At 39.6% G+C, this 25755-nt stretch overlaps 1 protein-coding gene across 5 annotated transcripts in view; it reads left to right on the top strand.

The window, feature by feature from the left end:
* The window catches only part of EVC (EvC ciliary complex subunit 1), a 54827-nt gene extending 32462 nt beyond the window's left edge, over nt 1-22365 (top strand). For 4 of the 5 annotated variants that reach the window (XM_030493344.2, XM_030493345.1, XM_030493340.1 and 1 more), the window contains exons 12-21: nt 700-912; nt 7418-7527; nt 8826-9036; nt 11779-11985; nt 12778-12922; nt 16361-16469; nt 18411-18537; nt 18805-18898; nt 20068-20173; nt 21187-22365. In XM_030493344.2, coding sequence (XP_030349204.1) covers nt 700-912; nt 7418-7527; nt 8826-9036; nt 11779-11985; nt 12778-12922; nt 16361-16469; nt 18411-18537; nt 18805-18898; nt 20068-20173; nt 21187-21268 — 1404 coding nt within the window. In that variant the 3' untranslated portion in view covers nt 21269-22365. The remainder of the gene's footprint in view (nt 1-699; nt 913-7417; nt 7528-8825; nt 9037-11778; nt 11986-12777; nt 12923-16360; nt 16470-18410; nt 18538-18804; nt 18899-20067; nt 20174-21186) is intronic. The other variant, XM_030493341.1, reaches the window with a different exon arrangement.
* Nucleotides 22366-25755: the final 3390 nt, after the last annotated feature.

The following is a 25755-nucleotide window of genomic DNA, read 5'->3' as shown; positions in this document are numbered from 1 at the left end:
TAAGTCACCCACACTCTTCTTGTGAACGAAACAGCCTCAGCAATTGAAAACTGCTCATATGAGACTAGTTTTAATAAAACCACCAGATGATGTTTGTTTTTCTAGGCTTGAACCTGTTCTACATCAGAAGGAATTTGAATAATTCTGTCCTTCAGGCATTGAAGAGTGTCATATTTTGGAGCACCAACTGTTAGCATAACTAATGTCAGGTTTGCCTAGCTAAAAGCCATGCTGTCCCTTTTAACTTGTCCTTCTTTCTTATCTTCGTTCATTTCATGTCAGCACCTTTGGAAATGTGTTGTGCTACACTGGATTGTTTCCACAACAACTTTCAAAGTAAGTGTTTTTATAACACATTGTCATAGCCAGTAAAACAAGATACTCCTTGCACTGCAGCTGCATGTGAGCAACAGTTCAGATTCAGGGTCTTTTGTGCTCATGCAACTATTGCATTTTAAATGATGACGTGTGCCTTGAACAGAAACATCTAAGTTGTTCCATCTACAAAACCCGCTCTTTTTAACTCAAGCATTAGTGGCTTTGGATTTTAGCTCTAAGGGTCGGTCACTGCCCCACTGTCCTCACTGAGACATGGTTCCCCTACTGGCATCTTGGAGACATGAAATGAAACAGCCCCAAAGCGCCAGGGGATTCACTTTGTCACCTGTCTCTCTCTGTCGCTTTTTGTCCCTCTGTTAGGAGCTGTACTCTAAAGCTTCCCATGCTTTAGTGGGATTGGTGACGGAGCTGTTTCTTCAGACCCTGCCTCTTGTGACCGGCCTCTCTGTAAGAGAATGTGAGCTTCTGAAAGAGGAATGGCAGGAGAATTTGGTTACTCAGCCGGAGAAATGGGAAACCCACTGCCGGAGACGCTGGAAGCTCTTCCAGGAACAGCTACTGCAAGAAAAACAAGTAAGACCTGTATTACGTTCTGGGACCCCAGGGTCTAAAATCTGAGATGCAGAAAAAAATTATCAAGGTATTTATCTATGGGAAAACATTTTGTGTATAAATATACAGCTCAGGTCCAGACTTGGGATGGGCAGTTTGACATGCAGTATGGAGTGAACATATATGCTGTACATATGGACTTGCATAGAGGAGTCAGAGAGTAATTACTGAACATCTGTCCACAGTGTTTGATAGCTTTGTCGGCACATAAACGTTTTTTGGCAAGGCTGCTGATGATGTCCTGTACTCTTCAGCATTGCCAGAAACAGCTCAAAAAAACCTTCATCTGGTCTATTTGGAAAGGGTACATATAAGCACAGTTTAGAGGAAAGGAAGATGCACAATGATAAATATTTCTTAATCATTTTTATGTAGTAATACTGTACTGATTGGAAACATATGGTACATACTGTATATAAAACTTTATTCTGAGAAGGTAAAGGAACACATGTAGCTTTCCTGCTGTTTGTGCCCAACATAGAAGGCATTGACACTGAAAGAGGAAAGCAACAGTAAATGCTAACCTATGCTATGCTATTCTATTCTAATAGCATATGCAACAACAGTAAATTCTATTGTACGATAAATGCGGAGGCAGGTGTCTTAGCATTAGGCTGGAACTCAAATATACTTTCAGTTTATTCATGCAGAGCTATGTCTCTATTAACACTGCTTTGAAGACTAACACAGCTTAGTCAAAGAAAGACCTTCTCTACACAAAGGTGTGCCTCTTCCTAAAGTGTGATGCAATATATAGAGTGGTTGGAGCTTCTTAAATGAAAGGTTGGCAAAGTTCTTTAACACTGACAAAATCATACTTTTTCCTACCCTCATTCTTCACAGTGCCTGGACAATCCAGTGCATGGTTAATAAGGTACTGATTGTGTTCCTAATTATTACAGACTGCTGTAAAGTGTTTAAGTTTTCTACCCATTCATATTTAGAGTTCTTCCATTAAATCCTTTGATTCAGGAAACTGGGGGCTTCCTACTAACTGTGGTAGAGTAGTTTGCTGACTGGGGGTTTTGGAAAACCCATGGGAATACAAAAGCAAAATTATTCATTGCAAATTCTTAGCTATTTCCTTTTTTTTTCTTCTTTCTTCTATTTTTCTTAACCTGGAGTTAGGCAACATGCACATCCCTTATGATTTTATGTTTACTTTATTGTAATTCACCTGTTATCGCAAATACTTTAAAAAGCAGTTCTGCTTGCCTCTTCTGTTTCTGTGTCACAGGGATATCTAGCCAACTAAACTAAAAAATGCTTACGACCAGCTGCTGATGCCACTGGGTCTGATCACATGCTTTCACTTAAGGGCAGGCATTTGTGTTTTCTAGGACTGCTGGCTTGCATTTAGTGTTTGAATACTTGATTAACGAAACAGTGTCTGACCTCAATTGTTTTTATTTTGCTCCTTTTTATCAAGAATTAGATTCAATACCTGACTTGGTGAGCTTAAACTTCCATGTTTCTGTTCGTTTTCACATTCACTCAGGGTTCACACGTTGCCTGTCCTTGTATGTGAATGACCTGAGCAGCCAGGTCTGGTAGGTGAACTACAAGCATGTCTCATAGCGCATGGAGCCCAAAGCACCATGGTGGTATCTACTGTCATTAAAAACCACAGTCAAAGAAGGAGTTCGTTCTGGTGTGCAATTTACAATTGGTCTCAGAAGTCAGAGTGCATGTTAGGGCACCTCTGCTCCTTCCACTGTCCCATTGAGCCTCCGCCGTTGTTCAGGGCCAGAGAGGATACAGTTTAACATGTAGAAGACTGTCCGCAGAGGGGGAGATCGCAAGTCAGAGGTTTTGTTCCAATAATGCTGTTTATGCATTCCTCTTTTACTCTCATTGGGCTCAGCGTTGAGTGGAGAAATCACACCCTGGGATTTTTTTTTTCAAGGGATTAAAAGGATTGGTTCATCTCCAGCACTCTGTTGCTCTTTGGACAGCACTGTATGATGGATTCATTGTAGTGTGAGTTCAGATGTTCCAGTCATGCCCAAGCATAGGTTATTTAAATTAGTAAGTTGACTTTCCATCACTTCCGGTGGGCTGTAGCATTCATAATATACAGCTGATAACTTCCTAGCTGAAAAAAAAATGATTAAAGGGTTTGCTGACACTGTTAATAGTAATTACTGAGCTATAGAGGCATTCACTTAGCAATGACAGAGCAATCACATTGGTCTCTAGGTCACCAGCACTGCATTTGGGCCTTATTCAATATAATAATTTCCTGAGCAGCAGACAGAGCTGTCGTAAGGACAAGTGATTCTGTGGGATAAATTCCTAGAAGAGACAAGTGTTTCTCCTAGTGGGAAAATGTGTAATTCCTCAAGACGATACTCTTTGCAGGAGATTAAGTAGCTTTTTTAACTTGATGCGTGTGGCTTCTTGGAAGTGGTTTGAACTAAACTGGAAAAAAAGCCTGCTACATCTCCAGAGAGACCATGGAAGGAAGTAGCTATTCCACCAAAGCTTGGCTGGCAGATTTTCCTGTATAAGAGTCTGAAATCACACAAGTCATTATATTATGTTCAAAAGCAAAGTGCGTTTCTTGGCCCTTTCATAGTATAAACACAGCAGCCTATACATTTAAGCAATAAGCTTACACAAAAGGAACATTTGATTTCCACCTTAAGAAGAGACATGAGACCCTTGTGACATTTAGGAGATCCCATACATGTTATAGCGCTGAATGTGACGATCCATAAATCAACATTTAAATTGACAGGCCTTTTAATTTATCGAGCATTTTCCAGCAGGAGCTAGGTCTTTCCTTTCCCTCTTAATAAATGTGCTATACTAAGAATTACATAGTCACCTGCTTTACAGACTTGGGAAGTCTTAACACCAGAAAGGTTTTCACCAGAGTATTTATGTGTGCTTTTCGAAGTGGCTTTTTTTTTTTTAGATAATCTTTCCTAGCATTTATATATACCTGGAATATTATGTCCTTTGGGGGAACAGATTCTGTTTCACAGCTGAAAAGAAAAAGTTTCGTATTTGAATTTGCCTTATACTCTCAAGGATGTGAGTGAGATAAATGGGAATAAAAGACTAACGAAAAGAAATTTTGAGCATTTTCCCACATAGTCCCTACCTCATGATTTCTGTAGACATCTCTCCTGCCTGGGCAGTGGTTACTGGGAGCAGACTGCTGCACTAGGCTGAGGTCCTTGCTTGGTATTTGGTGTGCATCACACCCCATCTGCAGGCCGTTAGGGAGAAATTGCTTTCGTTCAATTTCCTGAATAATCTGTGTTAAAAATGTCAAACAGAGCTGCAGGAAAAAAGAGTAAGCTTACTTGGGTTTAGTTTGCTGTTAAATCTGAGGTGTAACTCAAAATACTTTATGGGTTTCATTACATAAAAAAGGCATATTTCTCACATTTATTGACAGAGAGTAATACTTCATGTTAGCAGTGCTCCAGAAGGTCTTGTAAAGGACTTGTCAGGAAGCAAAGCACTGAGAAGCTTAGAGACTAAAAACGGCATGAGGAGACTTCTGTCCATTTCCACATCACTCCTTGACACCCAGAAATGTTACTGGCACCTGATTACCAGTTTTGACACGGTGTGCATTTTATCACTTTCTCTTTGTTTTATACTCATTTTTTCAACGTGATTGGAATGACTCTTCAAGAAGCCAGACATTCCTTGGAGCTTTACTTCCCCATTTACCATGCTTTTGTCACTGGTTATACTGGTTCAGTCCAGGAAACAGAAAGCCTGAGCTCTGTTCCAGACACTGAGTCTGTGCAACGGTGTGATTTTCTCCATTCCATACAACCTGTCTCTGAGCAAAGTAAGGCCATTCCCAAAACCAGGAAGGCTTGGAGAAGCATCCGGTGTCTTGACTCAGCACTGGAAGATAGTACAGCATAAAGCCTGACCTTTCTACCTGGCTTGATGAAATAGGGGTCTCTGTTTTGCTGGTTTTCAGTAGTATGCCAGCAACCTCAAATTAAGATTCCAGGAGGATCTTTACTGTTGCTTTTGTGCCTGTATATGTGAGAGTTCTAGTATTTCAGAGGTGGAAAATACCCAGCCCTCCCAGCCCATCCCAGCAAGCTGCTGAATAAAGCAAACTATTCTGTTTATTTCCAGCTGATCCTTCCCTCCTTGATCATTTTCCTAATGGCTGTTTCAAGACAAAACACTGATTTAGTATTTGGTCCAAATCTCAATCTTCCTTATTTATCATCCCATCTTAAATGTGTAATAACCCACCTCCTTTCTTCTTTGTTATCACTTACACAGCTGATGTACTTCTACTGTTCAGGTGAATAGCTGTGTGCTGGGAGGACTTTCTGCTGTATTCTCAGCTTTCCATTGGTCTCAGGGAGGTGAAGAGACCTTTTATAAATTCTGTTTATAGTTTACCTTAGAGGCACCCAGTGGAAAAGGTGACTCATTCTTTTCCTTTAAAAGAAACTATGTTTACCACCAGAGAACAAGGCTATTTTTTCATAAAAAAGAAGTAAACGACGACTACAATCCCTGTCTGTCTTTGTTATCATTCTGAGTACCTTTTTGAATAGGATATACTGAGAGCAGCAGAGGTGCTAAATTTTGGGTTCTTGGCTGCAATAGTATATCATTTACCATTCCAACTGTAATTGAGAAATTATCTCATCTCCTGTTTTCTGTGTCTTGGTGATCTATACCCTTATGCTGTTTGACAGCCAGTGTGCAGACAGGCCCTTCAAGAACAACTTCTCAGTGAATAACCATGCCGCAAAAAATTATGGGAAGCCACATCTGAGCCACAGCCAGTCTCACTGAAAATGAGGATACTTCTTGAAAGTAAAAGGTCATTTTCAGCCCTTCTTTTAACTACCAGAAGAGACATTAAAATACACAATGTGGCAGATCTACAAAGCATATGCAGAGAGGTATGAAACACTAGGAAGCTATATCCACAGAGCTGCTAAAGGGAAATACTGATGCAGTTATTATTACTTCAAGCAAGTATTTGCCATCTGTCATGATAATACCTGGAGACCTGATAGACCTTAATTTGACACTTGAAGCATGCAGTCAGAGAAGGCACTGTGCTCAGCTGTGCTCTGTGATTTTAAGCATTGCCTAGACTCACATAATTTGAGGTCTGGCTACACAGGTACATCTTGCGGCTCTTTCCAAGAGCAGCCTGATGGGCTCCCCGACACCGTACAGATTTTGGGCTGTGCTTCTCATGTTCAGCAGCACTCTTTCCATCTGTCATGTGGTGTTGACTCCATACCCATCCTTCTCAGGCATCCTGCTGAGGAGCATGTGTGCTGGTAAGGTTTACTGCGTGGAAAGGGGTCAATTAGATGTGTTGCTGTGTATCCTACAGAGAAGGTGCTGTCCAAGAAAGAAGTACATTTTAATTTTAAAGCCAAAGATGATGTGGTTTCTGATGTTCTGCAGTTCCTAGGGGAGTTCATTCTGTGCTCATGGATAAAGACTCTCTCCTGCACAGTCACTGCTTCCCAGAGAAAAGACCAAAGATCAAATCCAGTAGGAAGGCCCAGTACTACTCCTAATTCTTAGCACTAACAGTTGTGCAATTATGCATCTAATTCTTTGTTACACATACTGATTTAGTGAAACCTTGCTGTCTGCAGTAGTATAACATTTATTCCCTCGTGTTTTGAATGAGACTAGAACATAAATTGAAGCTGTCAGGGAGCCTGAGTATTATATTTAATTTAGGGCTTTGCATACACGTGCAGGCAACCTGCATTTATTCAGCTGCCAGTGTAGCCTTAAATATACTCTTCATCTAACAGTAACAGGGTTTGCTCCTTAAGAACCATCTCATTTTATGGCTTATTATTCCTTAAATTCTAGCAATACGCTAAACGAAATCTTAAGTCCATATCTCCAAAAGTTTACAGTCTAATGGCAAATCCATCAAAATATTTAAAGATTAAATTCCTTGATCTAAATATCACCCTGAAGGAGCTGTAAAGTTGCAGTCCATAAACCTCATCACACAGTGGCCATTTCTAACTATTAGCACTGTGTACTATACACAAAAGTGTGATGGCAGATGATATCTTTATTTTGTTCAATGAAAATAAATCTACATTCTCTACTAGGGGGGGAAAGAAAAACCACTGCAACCTGCTGGTAAGGATAAGAGTCAATGCAATATTTTGTGCCATATTGTTCTTTTTCTCTTGTTCTTCTGTTGTTGCAACTGTAAAATCTGTAGGAGACACAGCTCAGGGTTGAGCCAAACCAGTGCAAAGCCTCCCTTTCTTTTCAGTGAGCTGTGTTTAAGACTGTGATCATTGAGAAAACAGTATTCTTCAGCAGAATTATTTTAATTCAGCATGTGTTTGTTTCTTGAAAGAGGGGGATGGTTGTTTTTAGCAAAATAACGTGAAATAAACCCCTGTCTCTTAGTGTGACTAGACTGAAATCAGAGTATCTTACAATTTTAAATTTCCCCCCCTCCTTTTAGCTATGGATGAAGGAATATGCTCTGTCTGCTGTGATGCAAAAGCACCTGTCTGAGAAACAAGAGAAGATAATTCAAGGTGTCGTAAGCAGGCTCGGATGCCTCAGTGATGAGTAAGCATGGTTTTATCAGTAAGCAATGGGGTAAAACTCCACTACTGCATGCACAGATAAAATCTTCTGTACATTACACTGTGGAAAGCAGTGTTGAGGGATTATAAGCATCTTCAGGCAGAGAGGCAGTTACTGTAGTTTTATGTCTGAGTATCAAAAACAAATTTTAAAAAACAGATATCATGACTTCTGGTAAGTAGAAAAAATAGTCTTCTGTAATTTGTAAAGTCGTGTGCTTTCTCTGAATCTACTCCTGGGTGAGTGATTTCTCATCTTGAACCAGCCTCTTTGCATGCTGTATGTCACATTGGAGTTGGATATTCTTCAAGATAAAATGTTCAGTCTGGCAGCATTCAGCTCTACCTTTGCTTTCTGTTACAATAGCACTGACTATCACTTTGCATGATAATAACTCCTCTCTTGCTATCTGTAGCAAGGAAACTGTTAGTTTTATCTCATCTTTGTACAGCTAAACATCTCTTCAATAGAAGTATTTCTCAAAAAAACCCCACATTTCTGTGTTATCTCCCTTGCTTTGATTAGGATATCAAATACCTTCATTTACCATGGTCTTCACATTACCAAAGATCAAAGCGTTTGAAGACTTGTCTATTTGGAATATTGGTATAATTGCCTTTGCATTCCTTTATTTTGGCTCTACTTTTCAGTTAAACCTTACGTTTTCACATTCTCTGACTTCAGTGTTTCCCAACATGTATCTAGAGAGCTCACAATGCCATATAACTTATACATGCACACAAGTTAGATCAGGCACAATGTCATCCCAAATGTGCACAGAGATTTCAGTCACCTGGTCCAGGATCAACCTCAAAATTTGCTCTCCTGTTTAGAATTCACCACAAACTTGCTTCAGCCATGTCTGCCCTGCCAGCTAAAGTTAGCCTCTTAGATGTCTCCTCAGAGCGTGCCTCCTTGTTAATCCAAGATATGCTGTCCCTCATTTTCTTGAAATAACTTTCCTGTAGTTCTGATTACATTCTCTTTTCATCTTATTTCAAGTATCTTACTAAAAAAAACTTTCTTTATGTAATTATAGATGATTATTTATCTATTTTCTTCCTATTTTTATTTAACTTCAGTGTGACAGAACTAGAAGTCCATCACAGCAATACTCATTCTTTACACCTGAGCAGCTTTCGAAGGCATGCTTTGTATGAGAAGACCTTATGCAGGGTGAATAGTAATTCCTGTGGTCTTTAAGCAGTGACTTTGCTCAACGCAGGTGTGCCAAATCACGCACAGCTTAGCTGACTGATTTTTAATGGTCCTTTTTACAGGTCTGTTAACTATATATTGCAAAAACACCGACTTCTGCTGTGTTCAGTACTCAGAAGGCTAACGCTCCGAAGAGTTGGAATGGCAGCCCTGGCCCGCATGAGACTGTCCAGAAAGAAGAGCTTGCTTCAGGAACTGAGACAGCAACATAGCCTTCAGAAGGGATCCTCCCCCTGCCAAGATGAGGACCAGTGGCAGTTACAGAAGGCACTGGTAGGCACAGTGTCAGGGTGGATTTTCTCCAGAGTTCTCCTCTGCTATGATACCTGGCATTAGAAGTAGCTGTAGAAGATCTCGAAAATAAAAATGTTCGAGTTCCAAATAGAAAAGAAAATACTCTCTATCAAAAATGCAACAACTACTGGCATAGGAGGTCCCCAAGTGTGCCTGGTGTAGCTTGGGCAGAAGTATCCCCTAATACTTTTACCTACTGGCTAGCTGTGTGATATATGCTATCTTGGCAAGCTTATTTAGCTGTTTATTTTATATGAAAATATTATTGAAAGAAGGCATGCCAGTGTGTATAAAGGACTTCTACACAACTTACTGCTTCAGGGTAGGATAAGCTCATACTTATCCTGCTAGGGGTCATAATACACAATTGAAAAGTTCTTCCTTGAGCATCAGAGAAATTCTTCCCTCCACCAGACCTAGCAAATATTTCTATGCTGTCATAATTTTTCATTCTTTTTTTTTTCCTCCTCTGTCCACGAGTTGCTCAGCATCCATTCCCTGACATCCTTCAAAATAACCTGGCTCCTGTAGGTCAAGGAGATGGGAGAAAGTTTAAGGGATTTTTAGACTTGATATTTCACAAGTCGCTTTCAAATCTGCTTGTGACTATGTTTTTTAGGGTTAATCCATTAAGTGTTGTTGGTTATTTACTTACTGCATTGCAGATTTACCTAAAACAACACCAAGTTTCAGATTTCAACCTCAGAGGACCTTCCTAGCAGGTGTCTGTCATAGCCCCTGTCCAGCCCACTGCTGCTGTACGTAGGAGTTGAACTCATCCAGCACCTCACAGCTTTGTGCTCCATGCTGTCACTGTGTAATTAGCTGAGAGATAATATTTTGTGTCGACTAATTCTGATTTGTGTAATATAAACGCTAGTTCTCCGCTTGGCAAAGGAATAAGGAAATTCTGTCTGCTGCCATTTTCATATTTGGTACTTATATTGAAGTAGTTGCTGTTAAGTGTGAAAACCTCAAAACCTCATTAACCTTCAATAGAGATATAATGTAAAATGACAAAATACAAATACATATGACTGCATTCCTCTTGTTAAGTGCTTTCCACTACTCCCTCTCACTTAGCTTCCACAGGGATGTTATTTGATGCAATCACTATGTTCCTTAACAAAAATGAAATGTCCCCAGGTATTACCATTCCTTTGGCCTCTCTCCATTACAGCCTCTTTCCAAGGCTAGCTAAAACCCATCTCACAAGGAAGTGCCTAAAAACACACCTACAAGATCCTTGCTGCCAAAGAAGTAGGGCATAGGTGTGGAGTTGTGAAAAGTCAAAGAGAAAAAAACTGTTACGAACAACCTCCAAAACTAGAAGCAATGTATATGGAGTTAAGGAAAAGGTTAATTTATAGACACTCAACCAGAGTTTAGATAAACCATGTTGTCTGAATTAATTTTAGCTTGTGCCAATTTTAGACTGGTAGACAGTGTCATGTCAATCTGTTGATTTCATTTAAAATGTAAAACAATACCAAAGAATCCTAGCTTGGACATCATAACACAACATTGGGTCTCTTAAAGAAAAAAAAGAGAAATGGTTCAATGACATTCCAACTGTCTAAAAACCAAAACCCTTCAAAAAAATATATCTGAGCTATAAATAAAGAAATGTCAAAGTAACCCAGCATTAGTAGGGACGTTGTTATTTCCCACAGATGAAAGTGGGCAGAGCAGATTCTTTTTCTACTTGCATTTCTTATTTCCAAGAGGGAATCATAGGTACTGACAAATTCCCCAGAATAATTTAATGTTATTTAGCCTTAAATGAGAATATTAATATAAGAGGGACATCAGCAGCTCAGCAGAAGGCAATCTATGGAAGACTGATTCATGTAAGGAAGACAGAACAGATCAATCTGGGAGCACACTATGGTGTGCTACAAAGAGTTCAGAGGGAAAATGGATTTAAAAAGAAGCGTAGAAAATGGTGGCAAGGATGGTCCAAAGACCTCAAGAGACTGGAACTCTTCAGCCTAAGAAAGAGGGATCTTCTGGAATATCATAGGTTTTAAAACTGGCATAAAATATGTGAATAGGGAAGAATTTTTCACTTCTTTCTCATTTCTTGTTACTGATAAAAGAAGAAAGCACTGGTCAAAGCTATTAGATGGCAGGTTCAAAATTAAGTAGTGTGTAGTTAAGCTGTAGAACTCATCACCACGGGATGCTGTAGATGCCAAGAGTGCAAATGGTTTCCCAAGTGCTATTAAACACATTCATGACCTCTCCCAAGGGCTGTAAGCACCAATAGACCAACTTTTTTTCAGCTAGACCGCACAAACTGTACATGTATTCCAGGTGCATAATTGTATACATGCCTTGTACATGTGCACTTTACTGAGGCATCCACAATTATCCCTTACTGGACTCAGGATATTTGACCTAGATTGTTCGTATTTTTAATAGAAATAGGACCAAATTCAACAGGTCAGATGACATAGATGGGAATACATCACTTGGAAATGACTAATGGGACAGGATGCAGCTGTACTGGTATGCATCAGGACAGGAGCAATAGTTTTGTTGCAAAAAGACAGACAAATGTCTTAAACTACTGTAGATAAACTTCTACTGGAAATGAGATTATTCTAAGTATTAAAACAGTAGCATTCTGGGTTGGTGTAGGACTTTCTTTTAAAGCAAAAGTGACTAAGTTTATCAATATATTTAAACAGCATTGCTCTCTGCTTGTCTGATTACCAGGAGTCCCACATTCTGGAAGAGGAAGAGAAGCTTGAGGAAGAAACACAGCAAATCCATTTAGAATTTCACCAGCAGCTAGTCACAGAAATCCAAGACGCTCTTCAATTTCTTCAGCAGCACATGGAGCAGGTGATTGGGCAGACGTTGCTGCAGCATGCCCGACGGGAAGCTAGAAAAAAGAGTTCAGGTGATGGACAGGACTTCAAGGTATGGAAATGTTCAACAGCAGTTTTCCAAACAAAACGAGTGCTACTTTGCTAAAATGAAAGGCAATTTCATTTACACATTACCCTGTACCTAAAAGTATCAGTAGGAGACCATTATAACCTGTGTTAAAACTGAAAATACCTTGCAAATTATTCACAACACTTAAGTAGAAGTACAGTTTTTTCTAGTGACTTGCTATAACAGCCAAAACAGGTTTTATTAATCCAAGCCCTGGAATATCAAAAAAATTGAGAGAGTTCTTGATGACAGAAAATAACAAAAATGAGGAAGAAATGGACATGGTTATCTATTGATGAAGGTTTTATGTTTAATCAATAATATTTGTATATTAACATCTTAATATTAATTCATAGATAAATAATCAAAAATAAAACTTGCTTCATAGGTTAATAAAATTGTTCCAAAGTAAATATTTGGATTTTCTGTATAATGGAAAGTTGTAGTACTTTCACACATATTGATTTACTTTGCTGGCAGTCGGGTTGACAGGTAAAATCAGATATAAAGATTGAACAGATAGAGGATGTTCCCTTCCCAGATGGAGGTGACACACATAAGAAAGATTTTACTATAATTTTTCATCTTGAAGTGTTTGATGGATCAGTAGAAATAGCTGGTTTCCAGCATCTCAGTCTGCCACATTTTCAAAGCATGAAATACACAATTTTATGTGCACGTGCAAAATTAGATGGGGTCTTCAGTTTTAGACAGAACAAAACACTTCAGTTTTGGACTTAGAAAATTAATTGTGTCTTGTACTGTGTAATACAGGAGAGACTGGTGGAAGCTGCTGTTGAAAGTGTGTATGGGACCAGCAATAATATCAACAGACTGGTGCAAAACTACTATCAGGAATTAGGAAAAATCACAGAAGGCTATGAAGAGAAAAAGCTTCAACAGTTGAAATCCTTACAAGGTATGTATGATATTGATAATATCAATAATATATTTATATTAATATATCAATATATTAGTAGTAATATAGTAATATAAGATAATTCTGGTTTTTTAACAGATAAATTAATGTTCTTACCACTGTAGAAAGAACAGAAATCTGTTATTTAAAGTAAGCAACAAAGCAAAATGAACATGTAGGTCCATTTCCATCTTTGAAGGAGAAGCAGTAGAACTGCTTTTAGTAATAATTACAGTCATAGATTCAGGACCCTGTTACTCAAAGTTAGGTACAGACACACGCACAGAACAATGACCAGGTGTTGGAGGTTGTATTTTAACTACAAACTGTGGTTCACTACGCTAAGATTGGAGGTACCACCATAGTCGCAACCACCAGCAGTTGATTTTCTGGTGCTCTAAACCTCAACACAGAGCAGAAGAATTTAGAAAGCAAAGAGCTGTACAAGTGTTGGGTTGTACAGCCAACGTCAACCATAAACACTATTCAACTTTCATACTAATATATGCAAATAAAATTAATCAATCTAATATTCATAGGGGGAGAGATGACAGGCACCTGTGACCTTTTCCCTAGAAGGGAGGAGATCTGGTTTGCAATCCTTGCTTCCATGTTAGAAAACATAAACATAATTGGCAGACAGTCTGCTTCCTCTGAGGTGATCACCCTCAGCTTTGTGCAGCAGATTCTTCTATTTATTCCTTTTTTTGGCTCAGTGAAATGTTGCTGTGCCTCAAGCTGAGGAATTGCATTAGAGGAGACACCAAAAAGCCAAGCATGTCCATCCTGGAACACTCTGTGAGATACTTCATTGCTTCTTATCTGTCAACCATGACCCTCTCACAGGTTGTGAAACTGCTGAAGAGATTCACAAACTGCTGGATCTCACATAAATACAGGCAGTTTCTCTTGGAATTATTTTTAGTTGCTCAGTTCCTTTAGGAGAGGAGAACAAAAGCAGGCTGTGATTATTGATTTATTTTGTAAATACTTTCCCTTCCCCAGGATATAAAGGCTGTTGCTGTTAAATGAAGTTAGCAAGTTAGCAAAATGGCAATAGCATCAGGGGCTAAGTATCTGAGACACATGGAATCTTGGGTTGTTTTTCTTCTAAAACTAGAGTTAGCAATTTTAAGTAGAAAAGACTCTTTAACCGCAGAACAGAGTTTTTGAAGAGGAACAGGCGTACCCATTCAAGGATGAGATCCAGAGATGTGTTGGTAGGAAAGATTTGTGAGTCCCAATAGTAGCTAGATACGCTCACTGGTTGTAAGATAGAACCAATCTGTTCTGTACTGCACTGTTGTGAATCTTGAAGACTTTAATATTGGAAGCTGAATTTGTAGGGTAAGGCAAAATCTGTGCAGGGATTTTTGACAATCCGTATTTTAGCATCGAGAGCTAGCAAGGCAGTCAGTTACTTGAGTTCTCACAAAGTCCTTCCAAAGAACTCTTTGGCCCTGACTACAGTGTCTAAAATCCCGTTGATTTGAGTTCCTTTAAGCAGGAATTAAAACTGAAACCTTGACCAGAATGCTTCTCTGATTTGAGTTGAGATGGATGTCATTACACACCAGTGTTGTGCTCCATCATTCTTTAAAGATTGCTCTCGACTGGTCTCCCAGTTAGGTTGTAAGTCTAGAATACTAGAACACTAGAACCACAGTCAGCTTTCTGGTGATTGCTCATTTAGATTATTTTTTCTCCTATAGTTCGTGTGGATATATTACTGTTTCAGTGTATTGGTGTTCCATGAACTACAAGGAAGAAAATACCATGTGTAAGCAGAGCACATTTTCTTTTCAACTGAAGAAAAAGAAAATTATTCTGCTGCAATGTAAGCCTACAGGCTTACAGGATGAGAGTACTTATGTTGGTAATAAAAGCAGGAGTGTTTTAGATTTGGGTGGCCAGAGAAACCCAGCTGAAATTCACAGATCAAACAAACTGCTACAGTGAAAAAGTACTGCAAACCCACATGTACATACTGTAGCGCAGCTGAGATTTTCAGTATCAACAGATAACTGCTTCAGCTTTGTTGGTGCTTAAGCACTACTATCTAAGAAGGGACTTTGATGCTTTAGTACATCTAAATCCTTCTTTAACCAAAGTAAGTCCAAATTTGTGATGTAGAGCCCCACTCTTTTCGCATTTCTGCTGCTCTGTTGGCCCCAGAAGCACTTATATTTCTCTCTGTGATTCTTAACAGCCTGGAGCTCTGCTCCCAGGCACAGCCAGGACACTTTAAGTCCTGCCAGCCAGCCAAATACTTTCCATCCAAGCTCAGCCAGGAGGCAGAACATCCATGTTTCTTCCTCTTCAGAAGGGGTTGATCTGTCAGGTGATCTCCAAGAGTGTGATCCTCCTCACCAGACACTCTCATAACTTCCCTCTCTAAAACACAAGATGGAAAGAACAGCGTTGGCAATAGAGCCACAGTAGTGTATTACTGACATAGTAGGTGTGATAGCCCTGGTGTTAGAATGGCCATATAAGAAATTTCTAATGTACTTCAGTCATAGCTAAATGGGAGTTAGGACCATAATGCCAGGCTCATCTCTCCCAGTAACTGTCCTTAATGTCAGGCTAGAAGATTTTGCTTCTTTGGGCATCCTTTGACCTAGTAAATCTGAATTTTTGGTCCGTCTGGCACAGTCACAGGAAAAAAGGTAGAGAATACCTCCCCTCCTCCAGCCAGGGCAACCCAGCCCAGAGTACATTCAGTAACTGCTCCCTGATGGTGTCTTCACTAGGAAGGGTGCCTGGTCAGCACCTCTGAGTGTTTAGAAAACATTGGATACTCCCTAAATGAATGTTGTGTACCTTAATCTGTCATGTACCTATCTACCCCTCTCCTTCAGTGTTTTATTTAAAAGCAGTGGTGCAAGGAAACTGGTCCTATCTGTGAGACATACCCCAAGCTTTGCTGCTAGGCAGGACTTCAGGAGCAAGAGTCAGGAGCCTGGTCAGCAGATAAACACCGAGTTACAGAGTGTGACCATATGACAAAATACCCCAAATACTTTACCATCAAATGAGTGGCCATTTAGTGAAGTTAGGCATTCCCAGGACTAAGTGGCCTCCAAGTGAAGGTTTTCTTTATATTGAATTTTTTATTTAGGTATTACAGTTCTTGCTTAAGGCATCAAGGACTTTTCATAGAATGTCTGCTTTGAATTCCATGTTAATCAGTTAACCTAGTATGAGAAGTTGATAAGAATAGGAATTCAGTGACATCTCAGCTAAATGATGCACAAACTGTGCAATAGATCACAGTGGCAGAGCAAGAGTGTGTAAGAAGTACTCAATATCCGTAAGGAGCAGTAATTTTGAAAGACTACCTAGAACAAGGATTAATTTGTGCTGATGCAAAATGTAAGGTTGCCACAATTCATTTTGTGATTTTAAGCAGAAGATTTTACAAAAACATTATTTCAGCAGAAAGAAGTGAAAGGAACAGACTTAAGAAGAAACAAGAGAGTGAACTGGCATTGAAAGAAAAACAGACCAAAGGCCTCTTGAGCGTATCATCCACAGTCCATCAAAGGTAAGAGCAGGCAGCAGCACTGCTGACTATTTAAATGTGAGTGTTTGCAGATCTGCATAAATGTCTAGCTGAATAAATGTCTTGGGTTTGCATTTTATATTCGTCTTTGATGGAAAACAAATATCTGTTGCCAAATTACGTCTGCCCTTTGATCTTGAGAATTACTTTCTTATTAAATAAACTTTTTGATGCTCATTAATTACAGACTGAAGAACTATACATAGACAGTTTGAAAAGAGAGAATGAAAACCAGTGCCAAAACATATGCCAAATTTTAAAAGAAATGTAACATAAATGTAAGATGGGAACCAATGTTGTCTAATTCATTGCGATCCATCCTTTCTGCTTTGAACATCAAAAGTGTTTGTTAGTTTGCTGTTGAGTAAACATACACCATAATGAAGAGAAAATGTTTGAAGCATAAATAATGCTCAAAATGGCAATAGGATTTCAGTAAATACCTCGGACAATCAAGATTACTTGCACTAAATTTAGAGTGGAATCCTTCAAATGTTAATTAAATAAAAATCATATTTAATTCATTACTGATTTTATGAAACATAGAGTCCAGACAAAAAACAGTGCAATTCCAAAGGAATAAGTTGTCATAAAAAGCTGTATGACATGGCATGCACATGATATATTTTTGTAATCATTTTATTTATTTACTCTTGGTTTCTTACACAAAACAAAACACCAGCTGCAGTTTTGACATTGTAAAGAGGTTAATTCTTTTTTTAGACATTCTGTTACTTCTAAATTGAAACAAATCATTGCCCACTTTCTGTTTTTCATCCTTGTTTGAATTGGTATAGAGATGAATTCGTGTAGTAAAGGGCTTCATAAAAGATCTGTTAGTTATTCATTACAAAAATTATCATTTATTCTGACGTAGAAATTCACTTTCAGCTGTTGTCTCAGTTTTTTCTCCCATAATCTATTCTAGTGTCTTAAAACAAAATACAATCAAATTGGCCTTCATGCAAGCAGAAGTTTGGTATTGAAGAATGTAACTATTCAATATCTAAGCTGGTCTCATAACCATCATAGCAAACCCATCTTCCTGTTGCCATTGTGATTTCGTTTACAGTTAAAGGCCAGTCCTGTGTAAATTAATGACAAAATTTCCATTAATCTGTCTAACTTCTATGAAACGTAACATTGTTTTATTTCCTTTTGCTCTTGGTGCAAGGTTATGAGTGTGAGTTCGAAAAGCACATTTTGCAAGCTGACCTTCTCTAAGCACTGGCCAGTAGAATAGCAACTGCAGTATGTGTAGATGTCAGAAACAATTTGTGTTATCTCCTTCCCTGAGGAACGTGATGGGTGATTGACAGCATTGCTTCAAGGTACATCAGGCAAGAGAATAGAAGAAATACAGTTTCAGCAAAGTTGCAGCCATTCAGGTTCTACTGTTATTAATCTTTAACCAGCAGAGTAAAACAAGCAAAGAATATAGTTGTCAATGTTGTCAATTGCCAAGTTTTGAATTACCACGTTTCTGGCTCATTCTCAATCTAGTGCTGAAAAGCCCCAGATGAAATGCCTAATTCTTAATCCCTTATCCTCACACCTGATCTTCTAACAGCTTGTCTCTTTGGCAAGCAGACAGTAAAGCTGGCTTTAGAAACATACAATGGTTTTGAAAGCAGACTTCAAAACCATTAGAGCTGAACTCCAGCTCCCAAAGTCTAGGCATGGACAACCCAAATTCCTGCTGCAATTCCTTCGAGAGGAGCTTCTATCCTATGGAGAGTCAAGTTATTAAAATAAGTAGATCTGTCTAAAAATCTAGTGCAGATCTTTTTGTCCAAGCAGAAGCTGGATGGGCTGATATTGTTAATGAGCCTTTCTCCCTACAAAATCTTCTAAAAACACTTTGCCAGGACTGTATTCCTCACTTGAACTGAACATCAGTACTTTTAAATTTGTCTTGACCAGGATGATGCTACAGCAAAAGAAGGTTTTGGCTCAGTTTGAACTGCAGCAGCAAATTCGTCTGGAGTCTCTGAAACAGAAACTGCTGGGATTGCATCACCTAGAAACTGAACTGGAGAATCAGCTAAAGGTAAATCAGGGTAAAATGACTCATGGATCTGAAGCAGTCCATGGCAAAACATTAGAGGGGTTGTAAGGGTCTCTTTGCTGTCCTAGTTGAAATCAGGGCTAAGATTCACCACCGTCTTTTAGGAAATGCTTCCCTGATGGTAGCCATAGTGTTTCCTGTGTTTCTGCAATGACATATGCCTTTTTTTGACATGCCACATGTAGAATAACATAACCCAGAATCAAGCTGTGTTGTGTTAACTGACTTCTGGTTTATTCTTGTGTGCAGGAAGCAGAGCAGGACTTTGTGAGGGAGCTGGCTGTGTTGGCCCGAGTTCCAGTGGCTGTGAAGAAGCAGCCTTCCAAAAGGAGCAAGCCAGTAGGTTGGTACAATCCTGAATTGTTTAAAAAACCCCCACATCATTCCACGTATTAGTGTGTATTTTGCAGTAAAACACAGTGGAGTTTCAAAAAAGATCTTTTGTCAGTGCCATTTCCCTAATTGGGTTGTAGAAAAGTAAGGCAACCCTGCAGGATCACCCAGCTTGCTAGTAGCACAGCTGCAAATAAGCATCACCATTCCTCACTCCTTTAACCAGTAGATCACATTCTGTCCACTGAGATAAGGCTTTACCTTACTCAAACCAAAATTATTTTTTATGTCTGTATCATGTTCTTTAGAAACAACTCTGTTCACCTGAATAACTCAGTCTTTGGATGGACAGCAGAGCTTAATCACTCAGCTTTCATCCTCCTGGTAGAATGGAAGAATCACCTTCCCACACACATGCTCAAAAGTAAAATCTTACTGAATCAGGAAACTTGAATTATTTATGTGAGTTTACTGCAGTTTTAACAATTTAGACTTCTTCATTATTCAAGAGATACTTAGGGACAAATTGTCGGCATAGCAGTTGTGTTTCCTGGTCCACATTTGGGGTAGAGCACACAAATTCTCATCCTTTGAGCCATGCAGTCCTTCTGTCATTACCAGAATGAAACATTTGGCATTACATTTGAAAGATGCTTAAAGGTGAGATGGCTGCCGGAAAGGGAAAAGCAGGTCACTCGCCAAGATAACATTGAAATCTCTTTCCCCAGTCATTTGTTCCTCAAGTGTGCAGGGCTGTTTGCCCTGATAGACACCATGTCCCCAGGGACACATGGGAACTTAGCTTGAAGCCCTAAAAATGGTGACTTTTTAACATCAGATTGTTCTGATTCAAATCAAATAAAACTTTTCTTGTTTGCTGGTAGTAAAAAACCATTTTCAATTACTTACCAGGAAAATATATGACAGGGCTTTCAACTGTTGCACCTCATGGAAATTCAGTGTTCAGCAAGTATGAAAGTTCAAGGTCTGACCTGTGAGAACTAACCAATGCTAAAAACCCAATATGCTAGACTAATGTAAAGTGGAATGATAACATGTCTGTATGAAGTGTTAGAGTATATTTTTTTGCTTTAGGTTAATCAAAACCAAACAAGCTCTACTATATGATTCTTTTTTGTTTGTTTGTTTTTTTAAATCCACATGCATTTGGCAATTCAGGAGAAAAAACAAAAAGGAAGACCTTTCAGTCACCAGAATCAGCAGAAAAAGATGATTCTCATGAAAATATCCAAGAGCCCCCTGGACTGACTTCTGGCTCATGCAGGTACAGTAGAGGCTAAAAATACGGTATATGAAAAAAAACCCACCAAATCCAGCAGTACAAAATCTATTTCATAAGTAGAAATGTCACTCACACCCAAAATATAATGCCTGCACTAGCTGAGCTGCTTCTTTAGTGGTTACTTCTCACATATACTTGACTTTTTTTTTCCCAATATTCTTTTTTAAATTTAGGAAAATCATCTGAGTTTGCTTGTCTGTGCTGCTGTGTATTTTATAAAAAACTTTGGGTTTAGGTAGAGAAATGAGAAATACTGGTTCCAAATTTCCTTTAATTAGGTTTTTTAAAACCTGAGTCACAGACAGCATAAATCAGCAGAGACAAGTGAATCCAGTGGAACTAGGCTGACATGTAGCAACCAAAATATGGTCTGTGGTATTTAGGCTTTCAATTTCCACCTTTATTTCAGGAACAAAGGCAAGCGCCAGTCTTTGGCTGATGAGGGTAGCAGCTCTAACAATGATTTTCTTGATAGATGTTTCAGTTGGCTTATGCTGGGGTGCTAACTAGAGGAGAAGAAATGGCTACAAACCTGAAAGATGCCAGCTGATTATTACGGGCAGATCAAACCAGCCAGCTGGTCGCTGGGGCTTGATATATTGAGCAGAGAAAATCCTGTTGACAGGCAAAGCAAACAGTTGGTTCTCGGGAGCCACAGGCCTTTGGGGAAAAGTATTTATCCCCTGAGTGACCTCAGCCTGCAACTGACTTCAGAAGATGGCTCCTTTCCCTGATGGCATCAACCCTTTTCACACACTCCTTTCCCACAGCCAACAAGGGATACGTGTGTAGGGAACAGGGACCCAACAAAGGAACGTTTATCTTTATGCATCTTTGTTTTGGCAGCCTCAGCAGAGGCAGCTGAAAAGGGCAAGTGCAGAAGTTAAGTTATATAAGAAACACCTTCCTTCTCTTATCAGAATTAATTTGAGAGAGAATTATAGCATTTTAAAAACTCTGTCTACAATTTTATTTTTCCTGTTTATGTCTTTCAGAGAGAGGTTACAGAGTCCACATGAAAGTGAGCCTGAACTAAGGAAAAACTCCAAGATGCTAAAAAAAAGAGGCAACAGGTAGTAAAAGCATTTATATGAGCTGTCTGAACACAGAGTACCAAAGCATTCTCCTGGGAAATCTCAGCAGCTGTAAATACTTACTGAGATGCTTTACTGAGAAATAATGAAGAACATCAATAATAACCGAGAAATCTTCTTTAGCTACAGACCAAGAATCAATCCTGACTTCCTTTAGCTGTTAATAAAACATTCCCACTTGGTTTTGTTAAGGGGGAACAAGGAAGTCTTTAATATGAGCTCTTCCAGATAGCTTGGGGAATATGGAGGGGAGGTAGATCAGGAATATAACCGAGGAAAGTACACTTGTACGAGACCATATCCACACTAGGCTGGTTGCCCAGGTTGGTGTATCTCTGTAAAGTTTCATTACAGTTGTGAAGTACCATTTGCTTTTGAGCCCTAAATGTGGTAGATTGGATCTTAATACTTTGTGATTGCTGCTTTGGACTAACAAAAGTAGATAGAAATGCAAAGAATATATAAACAGACTTCAGATGGCATTGGTATGTCTGAAGATTACATTTGTTCTCTTTTTTGTCATGTTTTAGTGCTTCCAAGGCTATGTATACTTTTTAGAATTTGTACAGAGATTTTTATAAATGTATTTTTCTGCATTTCTCTCAGATTTCAAATTATTATTTTTAGGAAGAATGAGACAAAAACAAGTTACTGTTTTGCTTTTTATACTTCAGTTGCTAGTCTTCTTGTACACTGTTTTGTTTGCAGCGTACTTTGTTATGCTCATTACATTTCCTATGGGAATTCTTGTTATGCAAAGCAGGTAGTTCTTACTGGCTGTACAGAGCACCTGTATTGTGCAATAAATTGCCCCACTTCAGCAGTCTTAACAGCTTTCATGAAATGAAAATTTCCTGCCTTTTAAAAATGAACACGTTTTGCTAACGAAAAGGCTGTCCTTTGGTGCATAATGGAAAATACTACAGAAAAGCTTCATCAGCTCTGCAGTTTACCTCAGACCGAAGTGCCACCACACGAATTACTTTGCCAGGCGTGTTACACACAACTGTTAAATGGTTAATTTTCTCCTCAATCACTTACTTAAATAAAAAGTTTGTTTTCTAAATTGTACCTCTTCAAGGATTTGATTCTGGTTTTTCTGTACTTGGGCTCTATGGTGTCTCTGCCTTCCTGATCTGGACATTTTAGTTGCTGCTCGTTGTGCCTTTCTTAAAACAGATGCAGGCTATTTACCTTTCTTTGAACATCTTAATTCTGCAGGGTGCTCTATACAGATGGCAAGCTTTGAATGCTAGAGTTGATGATTTAAACCACACGGTGCAGCAGCAGCTCCCATCGCAGTTAGGATATAGCATAATCACCCAAACAGGGTCTGTAATCACACGGGGGTCTCTAATTACCCTAGCCGGGCCTTTAATCACCCGAGCAGGGTCTCTAATTACAGAAGCCGGGTCTCTAATCACATGAGGTCTTCCCGGATGCACTATGATGCCTTTGGCTAGGCAGGGCTGAAGTGGCTTTTTCTCGCCGTTGGAAAACGTGGAAAGGGTTCAGATTATCCCAAAAGCAGTGCAGCAGTGCCCTCTCCCGGGCAGCTAGCGGGGTTTTCATCCCCTTGCTGGTGAAGGTGACAGGCAGGGAGCACCGGGAAGGAGGCAGGGAGGGTGTGAGTCCCCCCTGTCTCTGGGTGCAGACACTCCCTTGCTGACATCCCTGGGCTGGAGGTTCTACAAACAGACGTGTCTTCTCTTTTCCCACAGTCTCATCAGCTTCCTGTCAAAACACTTGCTACTCTTGCCCCTGTTACTGAATTGTCAGTGTCCATGAGTTAGTTAGTTACTCCATGGATTCACTGTCCTATTTAAAGTCACTTGCAGATTTCATGCATGGCACTTGCCATCACTCCCTGTCAGTGAAGCAGATATTGAACAAGGCAGATTTTCATTAGAACAAGAAAAAAGCATAGCAAATGCCAAGCTAAGCTCACAACAGTTGCTTTTTATTTAAGCACTGTTCAACTTTTATGTTATATAGAATCACAGATTCATTTAGGCTGGAAAAGACCTTTGAGATTGAGTCCAGCTGTAAACCCAACACTGCCCTAAACCATGTCCCTAAGTGCCACATCTACATGTCTTTTAAATTCCTCCAGGGAGGGTGACTCTACTACTTCCCTGGGCAGCCTGTTCCAGTGCTTGACAACTCTTTTGGTGAAGTTTTTCCCAATATCCAACCTAAACATCCCCTGTCTTTCTGTTGTTACATGTTATGTTACTCAACTTTAACCATAGCAAGAGTCCGTTTCTGTATCCTGATGCTGATGTCCCTCCCATCTCCTGACAGTCATTACAAAGTGGAGTTTTTTTACCTCAGGCCTCTCAGTTTACTTTAGATTCATGTAGATGTGTATTTCTGAACCAACACAGAACAGTACGGAGAGCAAGATTTTTTCTTGCTGCTATGAAATACTTCATCACCAGCCAAACAGGCACAGCTTATTGTAATAGTCACAAGTTTCAGCAAAGACATTCCATCAGGAATTAAAAATTCTTTGCCGTGGAATGGATGAATCACTGGAACAGGTAATTCAGAGAGTGCAGAACATCCATCCTAGGAGACTTTCAGCTGGACAATGTCCTGATCAACCTAAGTTTTAGGTTAGCCCTGCTTTGAGCAGGAGCCTGGACTCCAGATGATACCTCTTCCAAGCTAAATCTTTCCATGATTTTAAAATCCTTCCTATTGATGTGTTACCAGAATGTTTGGTGCTTCCCTCCCACCACCTCCTTTGTATCTTCTGCGTATTTTAAGGGATGGTAGAAATTGCTGCAAGCCAGGGATTGTGCCTAGAGGGTTCCTGGGAGAGAAAGTGCTCAGCAGTTTTGCTAGCTGAGAGCAGTCTGCAGCATAGTGGATGTCAGATGGGAGGGAAATGGGATACTAGGTGCCTGTCATAGCTCAAAACGCTTTATAATGTAAATCTTTTGCTTATACTGGAGAGTCTAACAAGGAGCTTTGATCATGCTTTACAGGTACGTATCAATAACACTGCAGATATTCAGGGGAAAAATGACATGCCTTTTTTTCTCCATTTTTTTAACATCAAGAGTAACAATTACTACAACAGTTTATGATTGTGCTCAAGCTCATTCACAGCTGTATGACAAGGGTGTATCTCAAATTCTAGGCATGGTGTTAGAGTTGTTCAATGCACTGTATATCATACAAGAATCAAACCAGCCCACAATGGTCCCTCTGCTATAGAAAAATGTGGAAAGCCTCTTTGTGCAGAAGTCCTGTGCAATATTCCTGTGCAATATGGGTAGTTTCATTTCTGATGTAACCAAGCACTCCTAAGTCACACAGAAGGGTCCTAAGCACCTTCAGTCTCTCCATCATGGCACCTACAAGAGTCTTCTGTTAAACATGTTGTCTGGGAACTGCTGCTGCACTGGGAGGGCTCCTGGTCTCAGCACACTCACCACTGCCTGCACTGCAGAGTACCAGGAGAGGTGACAGGGGTCTGGACCCTGCCCACTGAAGACTTTCAGAAGCAGCATTGCAGTTACTGATGTATTCACAGGTTGGCTTATTTTCAGTTGTCAGGAAAAAGCAGCTAAGCTTAAAGCTTTTTAAAGCATTATATATGACTATATTTAAAGGTAGCATGTACAGCTCACTGTGCTAGAAAATCACAGAATATGCAGTCAGGGAGGAGGGCTGAGACCTGACTGACTTATCACTGCAAATACTTCATGAGTTACATAAGACTCAAAGCAGCATCCCAAACTCGGCATTTTTACTGCATTGTAAGACATTATTCCTTCTCCTATATCCAATTTTCTTTCATCTCCCATATACAGTTTATATTCAATTGAATACCCCTCACTGTCATCACTGAAATACATCTGGAAAGCTTGTACAAATTTCACCACAATCGTGGTGAAAAACCACCCTCAAATCAGTTTGTTTAGATCACGGAGATTTAAGCTGGCCAGGTCTGCATGGCAAGAATTAGCTGGTGCCAAGTAGACTATCTTAACACCTTGTCATTGTGCGTTAAGCTGTGCAACTCCTTGATCCTGGAAGCCATAAATGCCAAGATTTTACCTGGGTTTAAAAGCACCATGGCAAATTAATGGCAGAAGAATTCACTGACAGCTACAGAGTACAAAGCTGCTGCTGCTTCTCAAGATATCACAAGGCACTGGAAATGAGGGAAACAGAGGAATATTAGCAGTATATGTTTGTACTTTTCTTCTGGTCTCCCCTAAGCTTATGTTGTTGGCTAGTGGAACCTGTAGTAGATGGTTGTCTGACCCGTGCATTTTCAGTTCTTAAGGATGAAGATCGATGTGTTGCTAAGAGAAACATTTAATGGCTGAGACAGCAGTCAATTCTGGTACACTCTTAGCATCATAATTGACAGGCTTTGCTACAAATGCTACAACTCGAACTTATAACTGTATTGTTCTGGTAGCAGACAAACCGTAACACAAGACAAACTGG

Source organism: Strigops habroptila, chromosome 7 (genome assembly GCF_004027225.2).
Source record: "Strigops habroptila isolate Jane chromosome 7, bStrHab1.2.pri, whole genome shotgun sequence".
Classification (NCBI taxonomy): domain Eukaryota; kingdom Metazoa; phylum Chordata; class Aves; order Psittaciformes; family Psittacidae; genus Strigops; species Strigops habroptila.
This window is presented reverse-complemented; position numbering and strand designations above follow the sequence as displayed.